This window comes from Lupinus angustifolius, chromosome LG04, assembly GCF_001865875.1.
Source record: "Lupinus angustifolius cultivar Tanjil chromosome LG04, LupAngTanjil_v1.0, whole genome shotgun sequence".
Lineage (NCBI taxonomy): Eukaryota > Viridiplantae > Streptophyta > Magnoliopsida > Fabales > Fabaceae > Lupinus > Lupinus angustifolius.
Window position 1 is genome coordinate 27027412 of NC_032012.1, and position 19817 is coordinate 27047228.

Consider the following 19817-nt stretch of genomic DNA (forward strand, 5'->3'; position numbering starts at 1 on the left):
TATATATATATATATGAGGGTAAGTGAAAATTAAAAACCAAATATCAATTAAATCCACTCAAAACAAATTTTATTATGAAATTTGGGTTGAATTGGAACATTAGACATGAGATTCGGATTATAGTATAATCTTAATCAAAATTGAGAATTCATAAATAACTTAAGTGATAATAAGATTTAATAAATTATAGTAATTGTTTTTATTTTTCACAATAACAATTATTTTTACGTCACTTATTTTGTAATATGCACATACACTTATTTTATATGTGTGATTTGGTAACGATAGTGAAATATTTTTTCACTTACATATATATTAGCATATGTATCAAAAAGATTTGAACAAAAATATATTTAAAGTTTTCTTGGAACAAGTGAGTATTTATGTGAATTAACTCATAAAATAAAAAAAATAGTTTTCTCTCTCACTTCACACCTCAACCCCTTTCACATTCCTCATTGGACGGGCCAATTTGTTTTGGTGATTTGCAATTTATTTCGCCAATGTGATTTCTTAAATTCGTTCCAAACATTTAGGCATCAATTGAAACTAAATAGTGAACATACAAATTGAGAAATGGTGCAACTGAGAAGCTAAATGGTGAAGACAAAAATGGAGAAATGTTTGGAACGAATATGAGAAATCACAAAACCGAATCATGGCATTCTCAATTGGGCCATTTTCATCATTTAGTTTTGAATATCATATACTTCAAATGAGGAATATGAAAGGGGTTAGATATGAGCAGACAGAAAAATCATTTTTTTATTTGAAGAGGCAATTTACGTACGTATATTTTTGTTCACTTATTTGTACACAATATTAATACTAATACTAATATGTAGTTAACTGAAAAATATTATACTCATATTAACATATATATATATATACACGATTTAGAGTGAGAAATAAAACATACTTTATAGATCCTATAATTTGGGCCGAGCCCAAATGTTAACCTGAACATGGGTCCATGACCCGAAATGAGACTAAGCTGTGTCTATAGAAAAGCGAAGCAGCATCCTTAAAACCCTAATTTTCTTCGCTTTTCTCCTCTAGTGTTAGGGTTTCACAAGCTTCGATTACACCAGAGGTAAATGCTTTCTTCCTTTGCATCTTCTTCACACTACTTGCTTCTCTTCAAACCTTCGATTTCGTGTTTATCGTTCTTCTTAATGCATAAACCATGAATAATTTCCCAAGTTTGTTTGTGGTTTCTTACAGTTAGGGAAATGGCTCCAAAGCAGCCAAGTACGGGTCTTTTTGTTGGATTGAACAAGGGTCACGTCGTTACCAAAAGGGAATTGCCACCACGCCCTAGAGATCGCAAAGGAGTAAGTTTCAATTTTCAAATCCCTTATTTTTCATGTGTATTAGATTATAATATATGATGTTATAACTTTTAAGAATCATATTTTGATGTTAGCATTTTGCAATTCTCTTTTCTTGTTGTGACAGATATAGTTTTTTCGTCTCCTTTTACTGTTATGATTAAGCAGCTTTGTGTGGTAAATAATGTTATTTTCAAATGTTTTAGATGTAAATGTTGTTATAAGAGTAAAAATGTTATATTAGCATCTGAATTATCTACTATTTTTTGTTCCTGGTATATAGTTTTTGCTTTTGATTGTTTAACTGAACCTTAAAGCAGTTATTTGAGCTTTGCAATTCGCTGATGATTTTATTGGATATGGTAATGCATATAAATATGTTTGATATTGACTTCAGATCACGGAGAACAAAACCTGTGGTGTTTTTATAACTTTGATTGGTGAACAACATTCAAAACCTAATTTTTGTTGTAATCAATTCTCATTTTCACCCACATATTGCACCCTTGTTCTCTGTTAGCTATTCACCTTTCAACTAAACCCAAATTTTAAAATCTCGGTTTTCCTCCGTTAATAAAACTGTGTTCCTTGTTTTAGTAATAGGGTTTTCGTGCTGCTACCAAGTTAGAACAAACCAAGCCTTAGCTTGAATTCGTTTGAAGCATTTTTATGGTCATTCTTTGCTATAACATGTCTTGCTAATGTTTAATTGTAAGATAAAAATAAAAGGATGAACATGGTGGAGAGGGTTAAACCTGCAATCCACCATTGATGCAGTGTGCCTAAACTCGTGATGATTGGCTTACATGTTTAACTTTTGCCCTAAAATAAATGTTGATTCACAGAAAACAAGCAAAAGAGTGCACTTTGTCAAGAACCTCATTCGTGAGGTTGCTGGTTTTGCACCTTATGAGAAGCGTATCACTGAGTTGCTCAAGGTTGGAAAGGATAAGAGGGCACTGAAAGTTGCAAAGCGAAAGCTGGGAACCCACAAGCGTGCTAAGCGAAAGCGTGAGGAGATGTCCAGTGTTCTCCGCAAGATTAGGTTTGCCCATGTTCTTTAGTCAATATTAATTAATCTGATTAGCATTCTTGTCTATAGACTTGTTGGTGATTGTTGCTTTCTTAATTTTGTGCAGGTCTGGTGGTGGAGCTAGTGACAAGAAGAAATAAGCCTTCTTTATAATTTGTACTACCGTCAATGGACAAATCATTGTTTTGATGGACATGGTGTCTTGTTTTGTTATAGTTCACAAGTTTTTACATTTAGTATGTTTTATTTAACTCAGACATGATTTATGGAATTTTGGTCAGTTTACTGTGCTTCATTTTATAAGAAACTTGATTAAAAATCTTTTTCAAGCTAACATTGCATCTTCTCTCTTCTTTACATCGATTAAAAATCTTATTTTGTTCAACAAACCATCCTCATGTTTTTGGATGGATGTGATAAAACATGACACAATTTGAGGTGTAACTAGTGGAGTTGAAACATCCAATATTTTTATGTGTTTATATATATAAATCTTATGGAAATATAGAATGTGCCAAAATATGATTTTGCATATTCTTAAGGTTGGGCAACCTTGCACTTACATTCTCAAAATTTAACCAAATTTCCTGTCGATGTGAATTTGAAGGGACACAAAGTTCGTAATGTTTGTTCATGAGCATATTCATAATTGTTCGAGGAGCTTCTTCACCCAAAGAACTCCTCTCCTTCCTTTGCACCATCTTCAACTATTTCTACTTCACCTTTTAAGGATTTTCATAGTATATTGTTGATGATATTCATAGGATAGAAAGTTTTTTCAATATTGCAGTTACTACTGATGATAACAAAATTAAATCCAAGGCTTATATACTTCTGGATATACAATATATTTATAATATGATCAATGATTATCCCTAATTCTAAAAATGCTGTCTCAGAACACGGTCATTGAAATAATTTTGAAGATAACTATCTCGTGACTAGTGTCCAATGTTCAACATGAGAAAAATATGAAGGACAAAGTTGAACCAAACCAATATACTTCTCTTTGTAAAGAAGTAGCTTTGTTCAGTTTTATAAAACAATTATTTCTTTGGACTCTAAGCTTTATAAGTACATAAATAAAACACCGATCAACTTGGACTTTCTAAATATAAAAATGTAATTTATTTATACGTATAGCCATGTGGTGGCATAAGCTATAATGCTGAAAAAATTGAAATACAGTGGGTGCAATTATTTCTCTGCCTGTATGTACCTTTCACTTGCTGAGAGGGTGAAAAAACAAGAGAAAGAAAACTGATGCAGAAATTATTAAGATATATATTGTTGAAAGAAACATATTTATATATATGAATCACCCCCTTAAATATTTGTTGGATAAAGATCTATTGTCACAAAGTATACCCAAAATCATGTCTTAAAACAATAATAATGTATAAGAAAGTTTAATTAACATAACATATTTTTATTGGTTTGAGATATATATTGTTTGTAAATTTGTACATGCAGTTTTTTAACACCTAATAGCATTCTTCCAGGTAAAAGCTGACCAATAAAAATCTTTAAATAACGATGAATAATTTCATTCGTACAGATAGCTTAGCAAATTAATTATTTTTGTTTTATGCTTTTGCCTCTTTGTATTTCGAAAAATAAATGAAAGAAACAAAAAAGAAAGATAAGTAAAACACAATAAACGTCACAAGTGAAAAGCTCGTTTCATGTGCCTGACTCTTCACCGGGTCAAGAGATAATGTTAGTGCATTAAAGGGACAAATACGTGTTAATGTATCAAAAATAATATGGCTTTTCCTTGCACTATAAATATACCAAACAATTTTTTGATGGCATATAGATAAAGAAAAATATGGCTAAAACTCTCAAGTTATTTTATGTTATGGTTTTCTTCTTTTCCTTCTTTATTCTTATGACCAATTGTGATACATGTGAGTAAATATCTTATAATCTATACTAGTTTGTTTTTATTTTACTCATTTTGTAACAATATTTTATTTTTGAATTTCATCACAGGTGATGAGGAGGAGTGTGTTATACATTGTAAAACGGATTCTGATTGTCCACTTTTTATGTTTTGTTATTATCAAATTTGTCATCGCTCTTAGTTTATGCAACAATTATTTCTTTCAAAACTATAGATATATGTGTGCGTCTTAAAATTTTATAATGTTTCTCATAATTTGAGTTATGATATGCAAATAATTTGACTTTGTATACTTATTTGATGTATTAAGAACAATATTATTATTAAATAATTAATTAGCTACTTCAATTATAGTTTGTAAAGTAATCATTTATCGTTTGAGAACCATTGGAAGGAGTTGATACTCAATGAATAAAAATAAGTTTGAGTTAACAAGGTTATTTTTTAATTATAACAAATGAATACGAGAGTATGCTCTTTTTTTATGTTTGCTTTAATGTAGAGTTCGTTTATTTGAAGACAGAATTGAATTATAACGTAGAGGTTGAGAAATAACCCACTAAGAATTGTATAATTAATATGATATAGATTGAGTCATGCATTTTTGTCTCTTTTGTTCAAGAATTAAATCTCAAAGAATTATGAACCAAGATCGGCTTAAAATAATCAAAGGCAACACAAGAAGGGAAAGTTTAATAATGTTTACTAATAATTTTACCGATCATTTAAAAAGGTTTTTGCATTGACCTGAAATAATAAGCCAATTTAAACGATATATAGTAATATTAATCAAGAAAATACAGCCATAATTTAAACTCTCAAATGGAACTATCTAAATATTCTGCTTCCTCAGCCACACACATATATATAGATGATATATGTTACTACTCAATCCTATTGAGTATTCTAAATGTGAATGAAGAAGTCTCACATTGAGCAAAAAATAGATAAGTTAAATAGTATATAAGTGGATGAACTCATAAACCTATTATTTTAAGATTTTGGGCAAGATGTAGTGTCAAACTCACTTCTATACTTCTTTTACTTAGCCCATAAAAAAATGTTGTAACCCGTAGATAAAAATCTCTCAACAAATCAGTCGTCATCAACAAGTATTCTCTCTCCAGTTTCCACCAAGTATATATTTGAACCACTAATATTTAAACCTATTATCTTTTTACTATATAATTTCCTCAAGACCTTATTATAATATTTCCAATAATGATTTTGTATAACGTGCACAATGGAACTCAAACCGAACCACCTTGCATATTCACGACGTAAAGTTTATGTGCATGGGAGAATGGGATAAAAACGGAGGGGCTAGGGTTACACTAACAGCTATAATTGAGTAAAAACAATCTTCACTTCTTATTTTTCTAGCATAAGATTTCCCTACAAGGGTATTCAAAATTCATAATTGGACAGTATTTAACACTGGCACAACCAATACAAATTAATCAAAGTGCAGCATTACATAGTTCCTATGATTCTACATGCACTATTGTTTAAAGTTTGTTGGTAACATAACAGAATTCTTTGATTATTTTAAGAGAAAAAGATGTATCTACTAACAGCGTATAATTTTTATATACTGTCATTACATAGTTCCTTATTTAATATTGTCAACCAGAAAGTCTTTAGCACAGTTTAATAGAAATTTTGAATGTAAACAAGAACAGACATTTCAAAAGCTTCGATAATATATTACTATATATTGTGTGCAATATGTTATTGTATAGAGGAGAGATAAACATATTTTAGAAAACATGAAAGTAAGTAGATCATTTCTTACCATATTGAGAAATATCTAAAAGTGCATCATATTAAAGAATTTTAAAGATACACTTTTTGGATGGGTAGGATATACTATATCAACTTTAACATGTACAATATTTACATTTTTACCAAAAATAAAAAAAATAATGGATTTATTTTTCCTTGACCCATAGTTTGGATCCCATTCCCATGAATAGTCCTACATTTTAAATGAATGAGTGTCTTCCCAAAATCTAATTAGTATATCGATCCAAGTTTATAATTGTTGCTTATTAAATTTAAGTTATTAGATAAAACTAGTAGGAAAATTGATTGAAAAATATTAAATGATTGAAGATGATATGCATTATTTATTTATTTACCATTAATTTATAATTATTAATTGAAGTAATTAAATACTATCTCTATTTATGAGTAGTGCACATACAAACCTTCACTATTTGTTCCTATTTGGATATGTCAATGTCCCATACCTATGTGGCTATTTTCCTCATGTCCTTCCCTATCTAAAAATTCATAAAATGTTAAAAAACTATGAGCAACTTATGTAATTTACACATATTTTCTATAATTCTATATATTATATTAGATGAAAGGAGAAAAAAAGTTATTACATTTAATACAAATCAATTACACAACATTAAATTGTAAATTAGTGGCACGTTCATTTAGTTAAAGGAATATAATTCAAAAGAAAGTTTGAGATTATAAGACATATTATACATCTAAGATCCATCTATCACTATCATTTAGGCTAGTCGATTCATGCAAAAATATAAATTCAATTTAAAGATCTAAAATTTAATATTATCACAAACTTTGTAAATAAGAACTTTTACAATAAAATTAAAGTCTACTTTTCATATAAAATAAGAATAAGTGTATTAAAATATGATATTATAATCTATGAATTATTATGCATGTATACTAAATATAATAATTTGTTGTTGTATACATATAGGGATTTAGTATTTGTAAATCTAGGTACTCACATGCATGAGTACCTTATTATCCATATAAGTCATGCTCAACTGTAACCTTATAATTTATGACCCCAATTATTGTAGAATCGAAAATCATATTATCCATCACCCCAAGTATGAATTGCCATCTTTAATGTAGTGAGGTAATTTGATTATATAAGATATATGATATGATCCTAACATGTGGGCGATTTGAATTTTTTATAAAAATTCTGGGTACCTATAAAATCCATTCATAATATTTTTTATTTAATCGACCTTTATTTTATTTACTAATTATTTTACACCGTAATTATAATAGTTTATCATGTTCATAACTTTTTAGATTTATAATATAACTTTTATATTCATGCATTGTGTAAAAAATCTACACCATTAATTAGTCATTCATATATATTATTTTTATTTAAGGATTAAAAAATATTAACAAATAAATCACGAATAATATTTATACTATATAAAGTTAAAATATAAAATTTGAGTATTTAATTGAATAAAATAAAAATATGGTCAATAAACACAATGTATCTCTGAAATATTATTAATACTATTAATAATTTGACTGGTATATATGCATTGTATGTATTTAATGATTCAATGTTCCCATTAATGGTAATTTATTAAAAGGGCCTAATTCCACTGTATGATACATAACATTAGATCCTTAACGTGTATATATATATATATATATATAGTTTCAATTTCTTAGTTCATTTAGAATTACAATTGATAGTGGTTCTACTCTCTTCAAAGATGAACATTGTTGTTGTTATATTATTGTATTTGGTGACAGTAACACCATGGCTTGTTTGTTCCCAACAACATAAGCTTCTTGTCAAAATGACAATTGTCAACAACGCTCATGAAACCACTGCTCGTGAGCTATTTATCTTTGTTTTATTTTTATTTTTCTTTCTTTAAATTATTAGTTCTTTTTTTTTTGTTTTAATAATTTTAATAAAACTTGTACCAGTTTGTTTGGATGGGAGTTTACCAGCTTATCATTTAGACAGAGGAAGTGGAAATGGACAGAATAACTGGATTCTACAATTCGAGGTACACTCATCCTTCAATTTTTTTGTTGTTTATTAGTTTTTCATAGTGAAAATTTTAATTAAAAGATGGTGATAGCATGTATAGAAAATATAAACTACATTTATTATTCTTAACAATGACTCTAGTCTAGTGAGACTCCTATTCATTCATAATTTTTTAATAGTCAACCTAAGAGTTAATAGTCAATCTAAGACTTATATCATTGATATAATTTTTTAAAGAAATCAATAATTTTTCAGATAAGTTGATAGAAAACAAAAAATACATTATTTATCAATTAATTTATATTTTTTAAAAATAGCAATGATTTTACATGTTGCCACGGAATAACAGAAAGTGCATTTTCGCTACAAGATTGTAAAATAGATCGCATAATCAAATAATAGATACATGAATAAATGATTGTCTAATAATTTGTATTGAGTAAGATATATTCAACTATATTGTAACTGAGTTGATCATTCAGTGACTTTAAAATATGAAGTCATATAGAGATCAATTATAAAGTGTATAATTTATTTGATTTACTTTATTTAAATTTATAATTTTAACATTAATGTTTTCATATTATAATACATTATAATATTTTTTATTTTAATTTTTAAAATATATTGCAACCCGCTTTGGTATCCTCTAGGTCACTATCACTTGCCCCTAATTTCACCAATGTTCTATAAATTTCCTGTTTTGAAATTTTACTTTTGTGGAAAAGAGGTTATTAGTACTCACTTCATTACATATATTTTTATTTTTGTCTTCAAGGTCAAAGCACACATATTAAGAAATCATTATAAAACATTGAAGTATGAATTAAATATCCTATATTTTTATAAGGAAAGAAAAAAAGTAGAGTTAATTAATAAAAAATGATAATTGTTGATAATAGAATTAAGAAAAAAAGTTTTGACTAAAATTTTAAAATTATAAAACAATTTTTTAGGAAAAATAAACAAATTCATTGAATCTTGTTTCAAAAAAACATATCGTTTGAAAATCTTACATTAATCAAGTAATTATAATCAAAACTTTTCTTAGATTCCATAAATCCTTTATTTAAAATTTAATGCTTGTTCTTGTTACACTATCTTAAATTATATTATTAATATTCCATAAATCCTTTTTCAAAATCTTAACCTTTTGTCCTTTTCCTAATACTTTTTTATAAATCTTCTAAAAAAGACATGAATCATAATAAGATTTTGCAAAGTATATTATCTAAAACCTCAAACAGGTAATTTTTGGAACTTTGTTTTGTTTTTTGATCCGGTCAATAAGTTATTAGAGTCATTCATTCAAACTTTGAAATGAAAATACAACACTTATTTATTGGATTTCCTTAATTCGAATTGACGATAGAGTTTATAATTTGTGCAGTGACAATGTAAATTTTTTTACACTATCAACATATCATCTACCATTAATTTGTATTACTTTTGTTTACAAGTCAATGATGGTTAATAAATCAATAGTGAATAATTTGCTAACAATATAAAAAAATACTTACATTGTTCGTATATACATATTAAATTGTTGAAGAACCCCTTTAGTTGTGAATGATTAATGATAATAACAAATGTATTATATTGATGGGTACATATAGGGAGGTGGATGGTGCAATGACTTGGCTTCATGCATAGAGAGAGCCAAGACTTATAGAGGCTCAACAACTTACAAGTCTAAGTTGGAGTCCTTTTCTGGCATTTTGAGTAACCATCCTTCCCTTAATCCAGGTAATAATTCAATTATTGCTTTATTCTCTTTCTCTTCTATAATTCCACAATTATTACTATTTTAATACTAGTAGAAATCACTTCTCTCAATTTCCTTTCCCGATCCAATTAAATAATGTGTTTCTATTGATATAAAGTTTTGACACATGAAAAGACATAAATTGTCAAATGCTAATATGATGTCATTAGAGGAGAGCAATTATATGTGGTTTGATTGAGTGAGTGTGTTTTAAGACTAATTTTTAAAAGGATAAAGGCATAACAATAAATATGAAACAATTGGTAAAGCTTTCAGGCATTAAACATGAACTTCTAGATTAAAAAATATAATATATATGTATCTACAACGTTTACCTAGTATTAACTAGGTTAATTTTTCTAGTTACTATTTAATTTTTTTAGTCAATTTTCTAGATGATTCAACCAGGTTAATTTAGTGATTTGATTATAAATTTGATTATTGGGTGAGATATTTGATGAGGTAGAAAATTATGGACACATGATTAACTCCTAAGTGGGTATTGGTTATACAAAAAAAAGAATCTGAGTTAAAGTATGTTATGATATAAATACTCCAGTAAAAATAAAGTATCTTATGCCATAACAAAATATAGATAACATGTATTATCATTGTTGTTTGCAAAGTTTTATTCTTAGTCCTTATCTTTTATGATGATGTTGAACTTTTTTTCGCATTTGTTTTTAATTATTGTTGCTTTTGCTTGGGTTGGTGTACCAGACTTTTATAACTGGAACCGTGTGAAGCTGAGATATTGTGATGGAGCTTCTTTCACTGGAGACACTGTCTTCACTAATGGGGTAACTTTCACAATGCTTCCTCAAAATGACAAAAAAGAAAGAAAACAAAATGTTATAAAATAGATAAAAGAGTTAAAAAGAAACAAGAGAAAATATAATAGTCTTTGTATTATGCTTTTTTTTAGGTACAGATACATGAGCCATATACCATATAAAAAGCTAACACTTGTGTTTGTGTTTGTGTGATGAATATCAGACAAAGACTCTTTATTTCAAAGGGCAAAAGATTTGGGAAGCTATTATTAATGACCTTATACCAAAAGGTTTGGGAAAAGCAAGCAAGGTATACTACATATAACTTGCATCTCAAGTAATCTAGTTTAAGTTATAAGACATGAACTAAATTTAGAATACTTATTATGTCTCTTGTGTAGGCCTTGCTTTCAGGTTGTTCTGCTGGAGGTTTAGCCACCTTCCACAAATGTGACAACTTGGCTGCACGTTTGCCGAATGCTAATGTTAAATGCCTGAGCGATGCAGGGTTTTTTCTGGACGCGTATGTTTGTCGATCTTGACTGTTTAACATAATCTTCACCTTTTATTTCTTCAAATTTTAAATGTAAAATTTTTCCTTTTCCAAAATTTTTCAGGGAAGATATAAGTTCGAAATACACTGCAAGAAGCTTCTTCAGAGGTGTTGTTGAATTGCATGTAAGCTTCAATACTTATGCCACATGATACAATATTTTAGCTTAGATACTTTTAATCATGTACCTTGTACAACAGGGAGTAAAGAAGAATCTTAATACAAAATGCACAAGTGCACAGAACTCTCCAGATTTGGTATGTTTTCCTATGAACTTGCATCATTACCTCATGAAGAAAATCATACAAGACTTTGATGTTTTGTCATTTTTTCATGCAGTGCTTCTTTCCACAATATGCATTGAAATACATATCACCACCCTATTTTATCTTGAATACTGCCTATGATGTATACCAAGTAAGAGTTTTTGATATACTTTGTTCCTACATTGTACATTATCTTAATTCATATATAGTTGGTGGATTATGAGAAGAATCTAAACTTGCAATTTCAACAGTTCCATAATATATTGGTGCCCACTTCTTCTGATAAGCAAGGAAAATGGACCAACTGCAAAAAGAACCCAGCAGCATGCACACCAGACGAAATTAACACATTGCAAGGTTCCACTTTCAATTCACCCTTTTGTGACAATGTTTTATTACTGTTTATAAACATGTTAGTATTTATCATAGAACACTGTAGTTTATTGATTTATTCCTCACTGGCATGCCCTTTATTCAGGTTTTAGGAGCTACATGCTTGATACTTTAAAACCATTCACTTTAAATTCAGAAAGAGGGGGAATGTTCATAAATTCATGTTTTGCTCATTGCCAATCTGAATCCAAAGATTGGTTTGGACCTGATTCTCCAAGAGTAAACAACAAGGTATAAATCTTACTCTTCAACAATACAAAAATTGGAGCTTTATGATTAAACAAAATGATATTTGTAAGTTTGAGCATAGAGAATTTTGTTAGTGAGAAACATTGTTGAAAGCAATGTATATTTTGCAGACTATTGCAAAAGCTGTTGGTGATTGGTATTTTGACAGAAAGAAAAGCAAAGAAATAGATTGTGAATATCCATGTGATAAAACATGTCATAATCTTATCCCACAAACTCAGGTAAAGTCGATCTTCATATGAAATTGTTTATACTTATGTTGTAAATAACACTGACTTTATGTCTTTTGATCTAATTAAATTGGAAATGTTGCAGGGTTCAGCGAACCTGAGTTTTCTAATAATGGATTGAGGGATTTTTTCTGTACAAAGCTATACAAATACAAGTCAAAGTTTAATGCTAAGCAAGATATATAGAAAGGATAGAATGTGTATCAGTCATTATATTTAGTTCCTTAATAAAAACAGTTTGTCTTTTGTTTTTTATGTTTCAAATTAAACACAGATCAACTATTACAAATTACATTATAAACCAGGTCTAATCAAAGCCAACTTTCATTTTTCCTGTGATTTATTTTCTCATCTTTACAACTCTAGAGGCTTTATTTAAAAATAATAATGAATTTTAAAATCGGATGATATATTAAAATAATAATAACAATGCTGATGAGATAGAAAATAATAATAATAATAATAACCAAAAGTCAAGGACCCCATCTTGTGGTTGCACCCTCCATGAACATTATCCATGAACCACTCTGGTCTAAACTCATTTGCATCTATCCCCCATAATTCAGGGTCATGGTGCATTCCTACCAAGTCAGTCCCCAAGTTTGTTCCATTAGGCATGGTTAAATTACCAACTTTGATATCTTTTATTGCTTGCCTTTTCACTTTTGCAACAATAATGTTCATATATGAAGGTATGATAAATAAAACTACACTATTCTATCCTCTAACCCGGATCCTCCTATGAGATAGAAAATAAAATATGTCAACAAAATATAATAGGTCTACCCGATAATCTTATTCTATCTTAATTGCTCAACATTCTTTGAATAGCCTATCAAATAAACTCAATTTAATTAATAGGTTCAAAATTTTCATTTCGTTTTGTAAAAAAAAGGTTAAGAAATAAGTTAAATTTATTCAACTTTACTGATAGTTTTAAGTCATACAATCATTTTAATATTTGAGGAGTAAACCCACTGGAGAATCCATATTAAATCCACTATGATTATCAAGTCAAAATTTGCATACTGTCATTAATTAATGTGAACAGTTCATTACATTCCTAATAAGTTATTTTTTCAATATTAGAGCCAAATTGTTATATCCCTAGAAGAAGAAGAAATCATAATAAATAATTGTTTATGTTCAGAAGTCATGGAAAAGCATGAGAGCATCATCAAGTTTCATCAATGATGATCCCAGGAGTAACCGGACTCTTCGTCTCCGCTCGAATTTCTTCTGTAATGATTTCGACTCGTTGATCTTGTCTAGAGGAACACTTAAAAGCTGGAACAAGGAACAATAATATGAGTATACTATAAACATGTGGATCAATTTATATACAAATTCATATTACTAACCTCTCCATCTTTCTCTTGCTCCAAACCCAATCTTAGGTTCAAATTTAAGGCAGCATGGTACATCTCATTTAGTACATAATCCCACAGCAGAGGTTTATTAACTTTCCACATAACAAACCTTGATTGCTTACTTGCCATCACTTGTAATTTCTGCAAGCAAGATTAGATTGTGTAAAATATAAATATCAATTGATTTCTAAAGTTCAGGTAAGTATTAAAAATGAGATTTGTCACCTCCATATGCAAGTAGTTATCCTTCCATAATCCGTATAGTAATTTTGGAGCTTCCTTTTTCTCGACAAGAGTAGACTCTGCTATCTACAAAAATATATACAGAAAAAAAGAGAAGCATTAAAAGATCATAAAAAATAGGATTTTCTTGACATCTGAATTTCTGTTTTAGTTTGGGGGAAGCTAAAGTTACAATATACATTCGATTCATTTAGTCCATATAGTTTTTTTTCTTTTTAAATCGGTGCTTACACTTAAAAACATTTTCAAAATAGTCCCCGCTGTCACCTTTCGATATAACACCATGTCCCTACTCCCTACTACTGAAAAGAAAAAAGCATCTAAAGGAGACCCACTGAACATAGGAGCACAACTCAAGCAAGGAGTCACAAGCACTGAAAGTAAAGTGCTCAATTTAAAAAAAAAAATGAAAATACACTAGTAGATTTTCTTTGCCTGAATTTTCAATTTTATGAAATATACCCTAAACGTTGTTACACTAGTAGTTCATCCTTCAAAATTCAAGCTTGCCATTGTAGCTAACAGTAACTCTAAACCAGCAACTTAATTCGACTAGAATTTCAAACTTTTGATATCCATGTAAGAAGATGATAGAATCCCTGTTGTTTTATAGCAAAATTAATTTTTGACAACTTCACCAACAAGAGTTAATCACACCTTATCTGTCTCGAGAAAACAATTGGCCTTTGACAGTAGTCTGAACATTCTATATGCATAAGGTCCATACCTTTTCAACACAATAGACTCAACCTGAAACATAGTACACAAAACAAGAGACAGTTCTACATGAGCAAAATATGAATATTTAATTCTAAACATTTTGTTAAAACCGTAAAGATATAAAAACCTCATCATTTCGGGCCAATTCAATAATGTTCTTCAAATCTGGAAAGGAAAAGGAGAAGGAAAAAAAAACTGAATTACAAACTATTAATAAACCAAAACTAGGATGGAGTTCTTTGGCATGGACAAATGGAAAACAAAGAGGTGGACTTTATACATTACACAAAATAACCTAACATCTAGAAATGAGATATGATTGGTACCAATAGTATATGAATCATCTGGCATCCTTGATGGACAGCCCAACTGGACAAGAGAAGCTTTAACACGATCTATGGTCATAGTACGACCATTTTCACTCTTCACCACCTCGGTGAAAATTGCTTCTAGCGACAAGGGAACTGAAACACCGCATAATATAGTGTAAGCCAAGAAAGTGCCAAGAGATAACAGTTGTGAAGGATTTTTTTTTTGTTGATAAAACAATAGGACAAAGAGAGCAAATTACAAAGAGAAGGGACAATATAATAAGTAGAAAAATTAATGGAGTATCTGCCCAATACTTCAACATATCTGATCTGGAAACTCCATTGAAAATGCCATATGATTGACTCAAAAATGATTGACTACTCATCAGCTTTTTCTTTTGGTAATATAAATCTTTAAATTGAAAAACAGGCCAGAGATTAAGTGCAATCAGAGATGGCACAAGCATTGAGTCAATCATCATAAACTATACCTATTAAAATTAACATCATTTCCAATTACGTAAAATAAAGAATCTGTTCACCTGAATTCTGCACTTTCACTTTTTTCTCTGCAGTTCTAGTAGCATCTAGTATTGCACTTAGAATAGTAGCAGCTCCTTCATCCAGTCTTGTTCTTACATTCTCAATCAATGCCTAGAATATCCGTAGAATATTTCAAGTGTATTCATCAAATAATAATACTCAGAGTGCTAACAGAAGATGGAACAAAATTCATCTCACTCATATAAACAGAATAATTTCATGCTAATGATGCTATGAAATACCATAAACTATATATCCAGATTGATAATCTAGCAATACTAGTATGCACTCGACATGTTGTAAATAGATTCGTTGCCCTTTCGGAGGCTGGGGTTTGGAGGGTTCAAATTTAACCTCTATCACTTATATAACCCACTCTAGAATATAGCTCCATCACATGCACTATGTGTTTTTCGTCCAAAAAAATCCATCTACCATTTGCAATACAGTCAGCGTGTTACAACTCCCTTTGTCAGATTGTTAAATCACAAAGAAATAAAAAATAAAAAAAGAAAGAAAAGAAAAGGCAAACCACAGAATCTAGGGACTCACAGGTTACAGGCAATAACATAAAGATCAAAATAGGAAGTTTACAGCAAAACCAACCTTATGCCTAAGATGACGCATAAACTCTTCAAAGTTTGCACGCCAAGGAGTTAGCTCCTCTTTTACTGCACCAAATTTTATATCCAACTTCAGAAAATTATTGTTGTGCAGAAAAACATATTCACTGTAAGCTGGAACCAAGATAGCCTGATCAATAGAGGACGATAATCTTACCAACATCTTCAGCACTTGTCATGGGGCAATCATCAGAATTTGTTTCTCCGTCGGCATTAAATCCTGTATCTGCTGTGAGTGAAAATCTGATTGATTCCCCAGGCACTGATGCTTCTAGAACGCGTTCTTCTATAGTTAGAGGTGGTTGGAATATCTATAAGCATAAATTAGCAAAAGAAACATTGTTGAGAAAATTCATATTCATATTACAGGAGTAAGCAATATGATGTTGCAACTTCAATCAAAATGATAATACTGAATGTTAATTAATAATCCAATATGTAGCACTCAGTTCTTTGCCTATATATGTAACTAATTGACTGGATTTTTGAATGTAACCATCCTAAACAAGAAGTAACAGCTGAAGAGTCATCTATGTATACAAAATCCAAGAATTATAAAGTAAAATGAACTCAATGCTCTCATTATCTAAACCTAACTTCCTTTAGAAGTGATGTTACTAAAAAATTGATCTAAAACTTTCAAGTAATTAGCAGTAGCAAGGCTAATACCTTGCTAAAGAGAAAAGTAAGCAAAAGATTAAGGTTTTCCTACATTATAATGACAATTAAAAAGGTTGCAGCTACAATTTGTTTGAACCAGCCATGAGACAGTGTTTAACATCTTTAATAACCAAACACAAACCTCAGATGTTGGGTTATGCTAGGTCCCACTGTTGTTATTGGATTTCCGATCCAACATACATCAGACATCTCAATCATATTATAATTAATCACAACAGATTTAGCATTACAAACTGACATAGAAATGGTTACTTCAAAAGGATAAACAGGCTATTAATCCTTAATCAAAGACAACCCTACTACCAACATAAATTGGCATGGATAAAAAATTACCTTAGCAGCCCTAGCACCCCGCTTCCTGGTAGTAGTTTCTTCAACTACTGGAAAAAGAACTGGCTCAGGGGCAGGACAGCGTTCAACATATCGAGCTGCCAAAAGTTTACGAAGGGTCTCTCGCACAACATCTATAGCCACGGGATTTTCTGAAAGTGAAAGTACATGCATTTGAGACAGACAAAATTTGAGAGGATTCACTATTTTGTACTTGTAGCATACAGGTGAGCTGAACCACATTTTAAATATAGTACCTTCCACAACTTCAGAGATCCAAATAAATTTATGATTGGATTCTGAGTATACTCTTCAGATATAGCCACATTAACATATCATCTCTCCTAAGCATAATTCAGAATGACTCGTTTCATTCGTTGATTTATTATTATTTCAATTGCAAATCAACTAAGCACTCAACTTATGTACTACAAATTTAGTCAAGTTAATTACCCTGTACCATTCCTGTAACGGTGTAACCTTGATGATTACCTGACCCGAAACATACCACACTCCTAGTACGTTTATCTCAGCCCAATTCAAACAAACTTTGATTTCCCCCCTATACTTTTAAAACTTATTTACAATTACCGTACTTGATTTATGGAAAAAGAAGTAATAATATTTGCCAAGTTGTGCAAAAACTGTAGTTACATGGAACATTTTAATTCCAGTTCATAGTGGTTCGTGAATTGGCATGCCAAAATCAACAAACTGAAAACTATGAAGTAATTTCCGGTAATCTGAAGCATTTTTTCAGTGGATCCCATTTTCTACTAGAGCCACTCCATGTTCTCTCAAGTCGTAGTCTTTTCCAACAGTTCCACCCTTCTCCCACCTCCTTGTTTTGTGCATTCTTTTACTCACCTTTTTCTATTCAATTTCACTTGAAAAAGCAAATCATATACAAATTTCAACTATATCGCGTGCCACATTCCTAGTAACTACAGTAGATAGTATAGACTAAAAAAACATCATACTTTTTTTCTCTCTTTTAGAATGAATTTACGCAAAATAATAGCGAATCATAAAATACTGGCCTTTTCCTTCACTGGCTCTGTCAGCCATCTGTTGAAGTGTAAGCCTACCATTGCGGAGCAATCCATCGAGAAGCTCTACACACTGAAATACAGACACAAAAAACTTCAGTAATTGAAGCAATAAAATGAATAAGAAAAAAAGGAAACAATGGTAAGGATATGAAACTGACTTCATCATCGAGTTTGCGCGATACAATGTCCAAAAATTTAGGAAACCTAGGTCGATGTAATATGTTATCAAACAATGCCATGTACTCTGTTTTAGCACCATCTGCATTAATTTATAATTGATTAACATATAGAATTAAAATAGAATAATAATAATAACAATGAATAATAGAAATGGTTAGAACCTTGTTGTTGTTGATTTTGAAAAGGTTGAACACAATTATGTTGAACTAAGACAAGGAGAGAGTTTTTGACTTGCTCCCTTTTTAGTTCGGTGAATCGAATCAACTGCTCCAAAGTGAGAGGTCCTTTTCTGAGAAGATTATCGCATACATTCTACGATTACATACAAATATAATTAATATATAAAATTGATGAAATTAGAACAAAAGAAGAAAGAGAGAGAGAGAGAGAGAGAGAGAGAGAGAGAGAGAGAGAGAGTTACAGCGACGATATTGCCGAAGTGAGTGGTGATGAGGTGAACCGCGAGTTTCAGGCCATACTCTGAAACCATCTTCTTCCACACACTGAGTGGTGCCGGAACTGCAATTAGGGATTTTTCTCACTCGATGGGTTTTATGATCAATTGGACCGCTACCTTAACCTCTTACCCTCATCATATTAAAACTTAGGATAAAATAATAACTTTATCTTCAATTAAATTTATCACCTTATGATAAAGTCTAAATAAATATCTTGTAAGATTGAACTATATTTTAATAGATGATAAATTCTAAATCCAAATATCCAATATGATATGGAGGGAAGATTACAAAAAGAGATAAACTCAAATAACTCAAGTAACTCAAAAAGAGATAAATATCTTATTGCTTATTTTATATTTGTTTATACTTTCCAATAACTTAAGTAACTCAAACCAAAATCAAGTTCGATGGTGCAACTCAATTTCGTTTTTATCTGGACCCTACAAACATACTCATATTTATATTTCTCTCTTGTAACAAATTTTTTTATATTTTTAATGTTGACTCACAAGTCACAACTTTAAAAACGTTACTTATTTAACTTACCATTGCGAAATAAGAACAAAAAAGATTCATCTCTAATGGTAAACTTGAACGAAAAATATGTTTATTTGGCTAAGAACAATTTTTTATTACGATCGATCGTGGATACTCTTAATCTTTGTAAATCAAATATAGGCGTGAGTTAGCCCACTTAGATCTACCATGTATATGTTTTCATGTTTAGAAATGAGCTAAAGGGCTATCCACAATCTTAAGAAAGAGGAAGAAAAAAGAAATTTCATAAAACTAAATAAAAAAAAGGAAAGAAATTTTGATTATAACCGTGTGTAAACTATACAAAACAAACATTTCTGGAAGTTGCCTTTTGGCTTCTATGAGAAACTAGAAGTGTTATCACCATGTGCAATGAAATGGTTTATCACTTAATTCATCATGGATATTCTTGCTAATTTTTATTGACGATTGTGCATTGAATTTATAGGACTGTAATAAATAAA

The 19817-nt window shown here is 30.0% G+C and overlaps 3 protein-coding genes across 5 annotated transcripts; 2 read left to right on the top strand and 1 right to left on the bottom strand.

The window, feature by feature from the left end:
• Positions 961-2662, top strand: LOC109346793 (60S ribosomal protein L36-3-like). The gene is made up of 4 exons (XM_019586583.1): positions 961-1094; positions 1226-1335; positions 2178-2377; positions 2472-2662. Exons 2-4 carry the CDS (start codon positions 1234-1236, stop codon positions 2503-2505), a joined length of 336 nt encoding a protein of 111 aa, XP_019442128.1. The 5' UTR covers positions 961-1094; positions 1226-1233; the 3' UTR covers positions 2506-2662.
• LOC109344912 (pectin acetylesterase 9-like) lies at positions 7766-12555 on the top strand. Its single transcript, XM_019583635.1, has 13 exons — positions 7766-7910; positions 8007-8089; positions 9690-9819; positions 10559-10638; positions 10835-10921; positions 11013-11134; positions 11229-11289; positions 11365-11421; positions 11504-11581; positions 11682-11787; positions 11909-12054; positions 12183-12293; positions 12388-12555. Exons 1-13 carry the CDS (start codon positions 7787-7789, stop codon positions 12421-12423), a joined length of 1221 nt encoding a protein of 406 aa, XP_019439180.1. The 5' UTR covers positions 7766-7786; the 3' UTR covers positions 12424-12555.
• Positions 13314-18949, bottom strand: LOC109346794 (DNA-directed RNA polymerase III subunit RPC3). 3 transcript variants are annotated; one of them, XM_019586586.1, is made up of 14 exons: positions 18777-18947; positions 18522-18667; positions 18334-18436; positions 18164-18245; positions 17127-17275; positions 16270-16423; positions 16096-16160; positions 15489-15600; positions 14962-15099; positions 14763-14800; positions 14573-14665; positions 13898-13981; positions 13664-13813; positions 13314-13589 (listed from the first exon to the last, which is right to left on the bottom strand). In XM_019586586.1, the coding sequence occupies exons 1-14, from the start codon at positions 18843-18845 to the stop codon at positions 13449-13451; spliced, it is 1524 nt and encodes a 507-aa protein (XP_019442131.1). In that variant the 5' UTR covers positions 18846-18947; the 3' UTR covers positions 13314-13448. The 3 variants fall into 3 exon arrangements, with proteins under 3 accessions (XP_019442131.1, XP_019442130.1, XP_019442132.1); XM_019586585.1 differs by having other exon boundaries at positions 18334-18434; positions 18517-18667; positions 18777-18946; XM_019586587.1 differs by lacking the exon at positions 13898-13981 and having other exon boundaries at positions 18334-18434; positions 18517-18667; positions 18777-18949.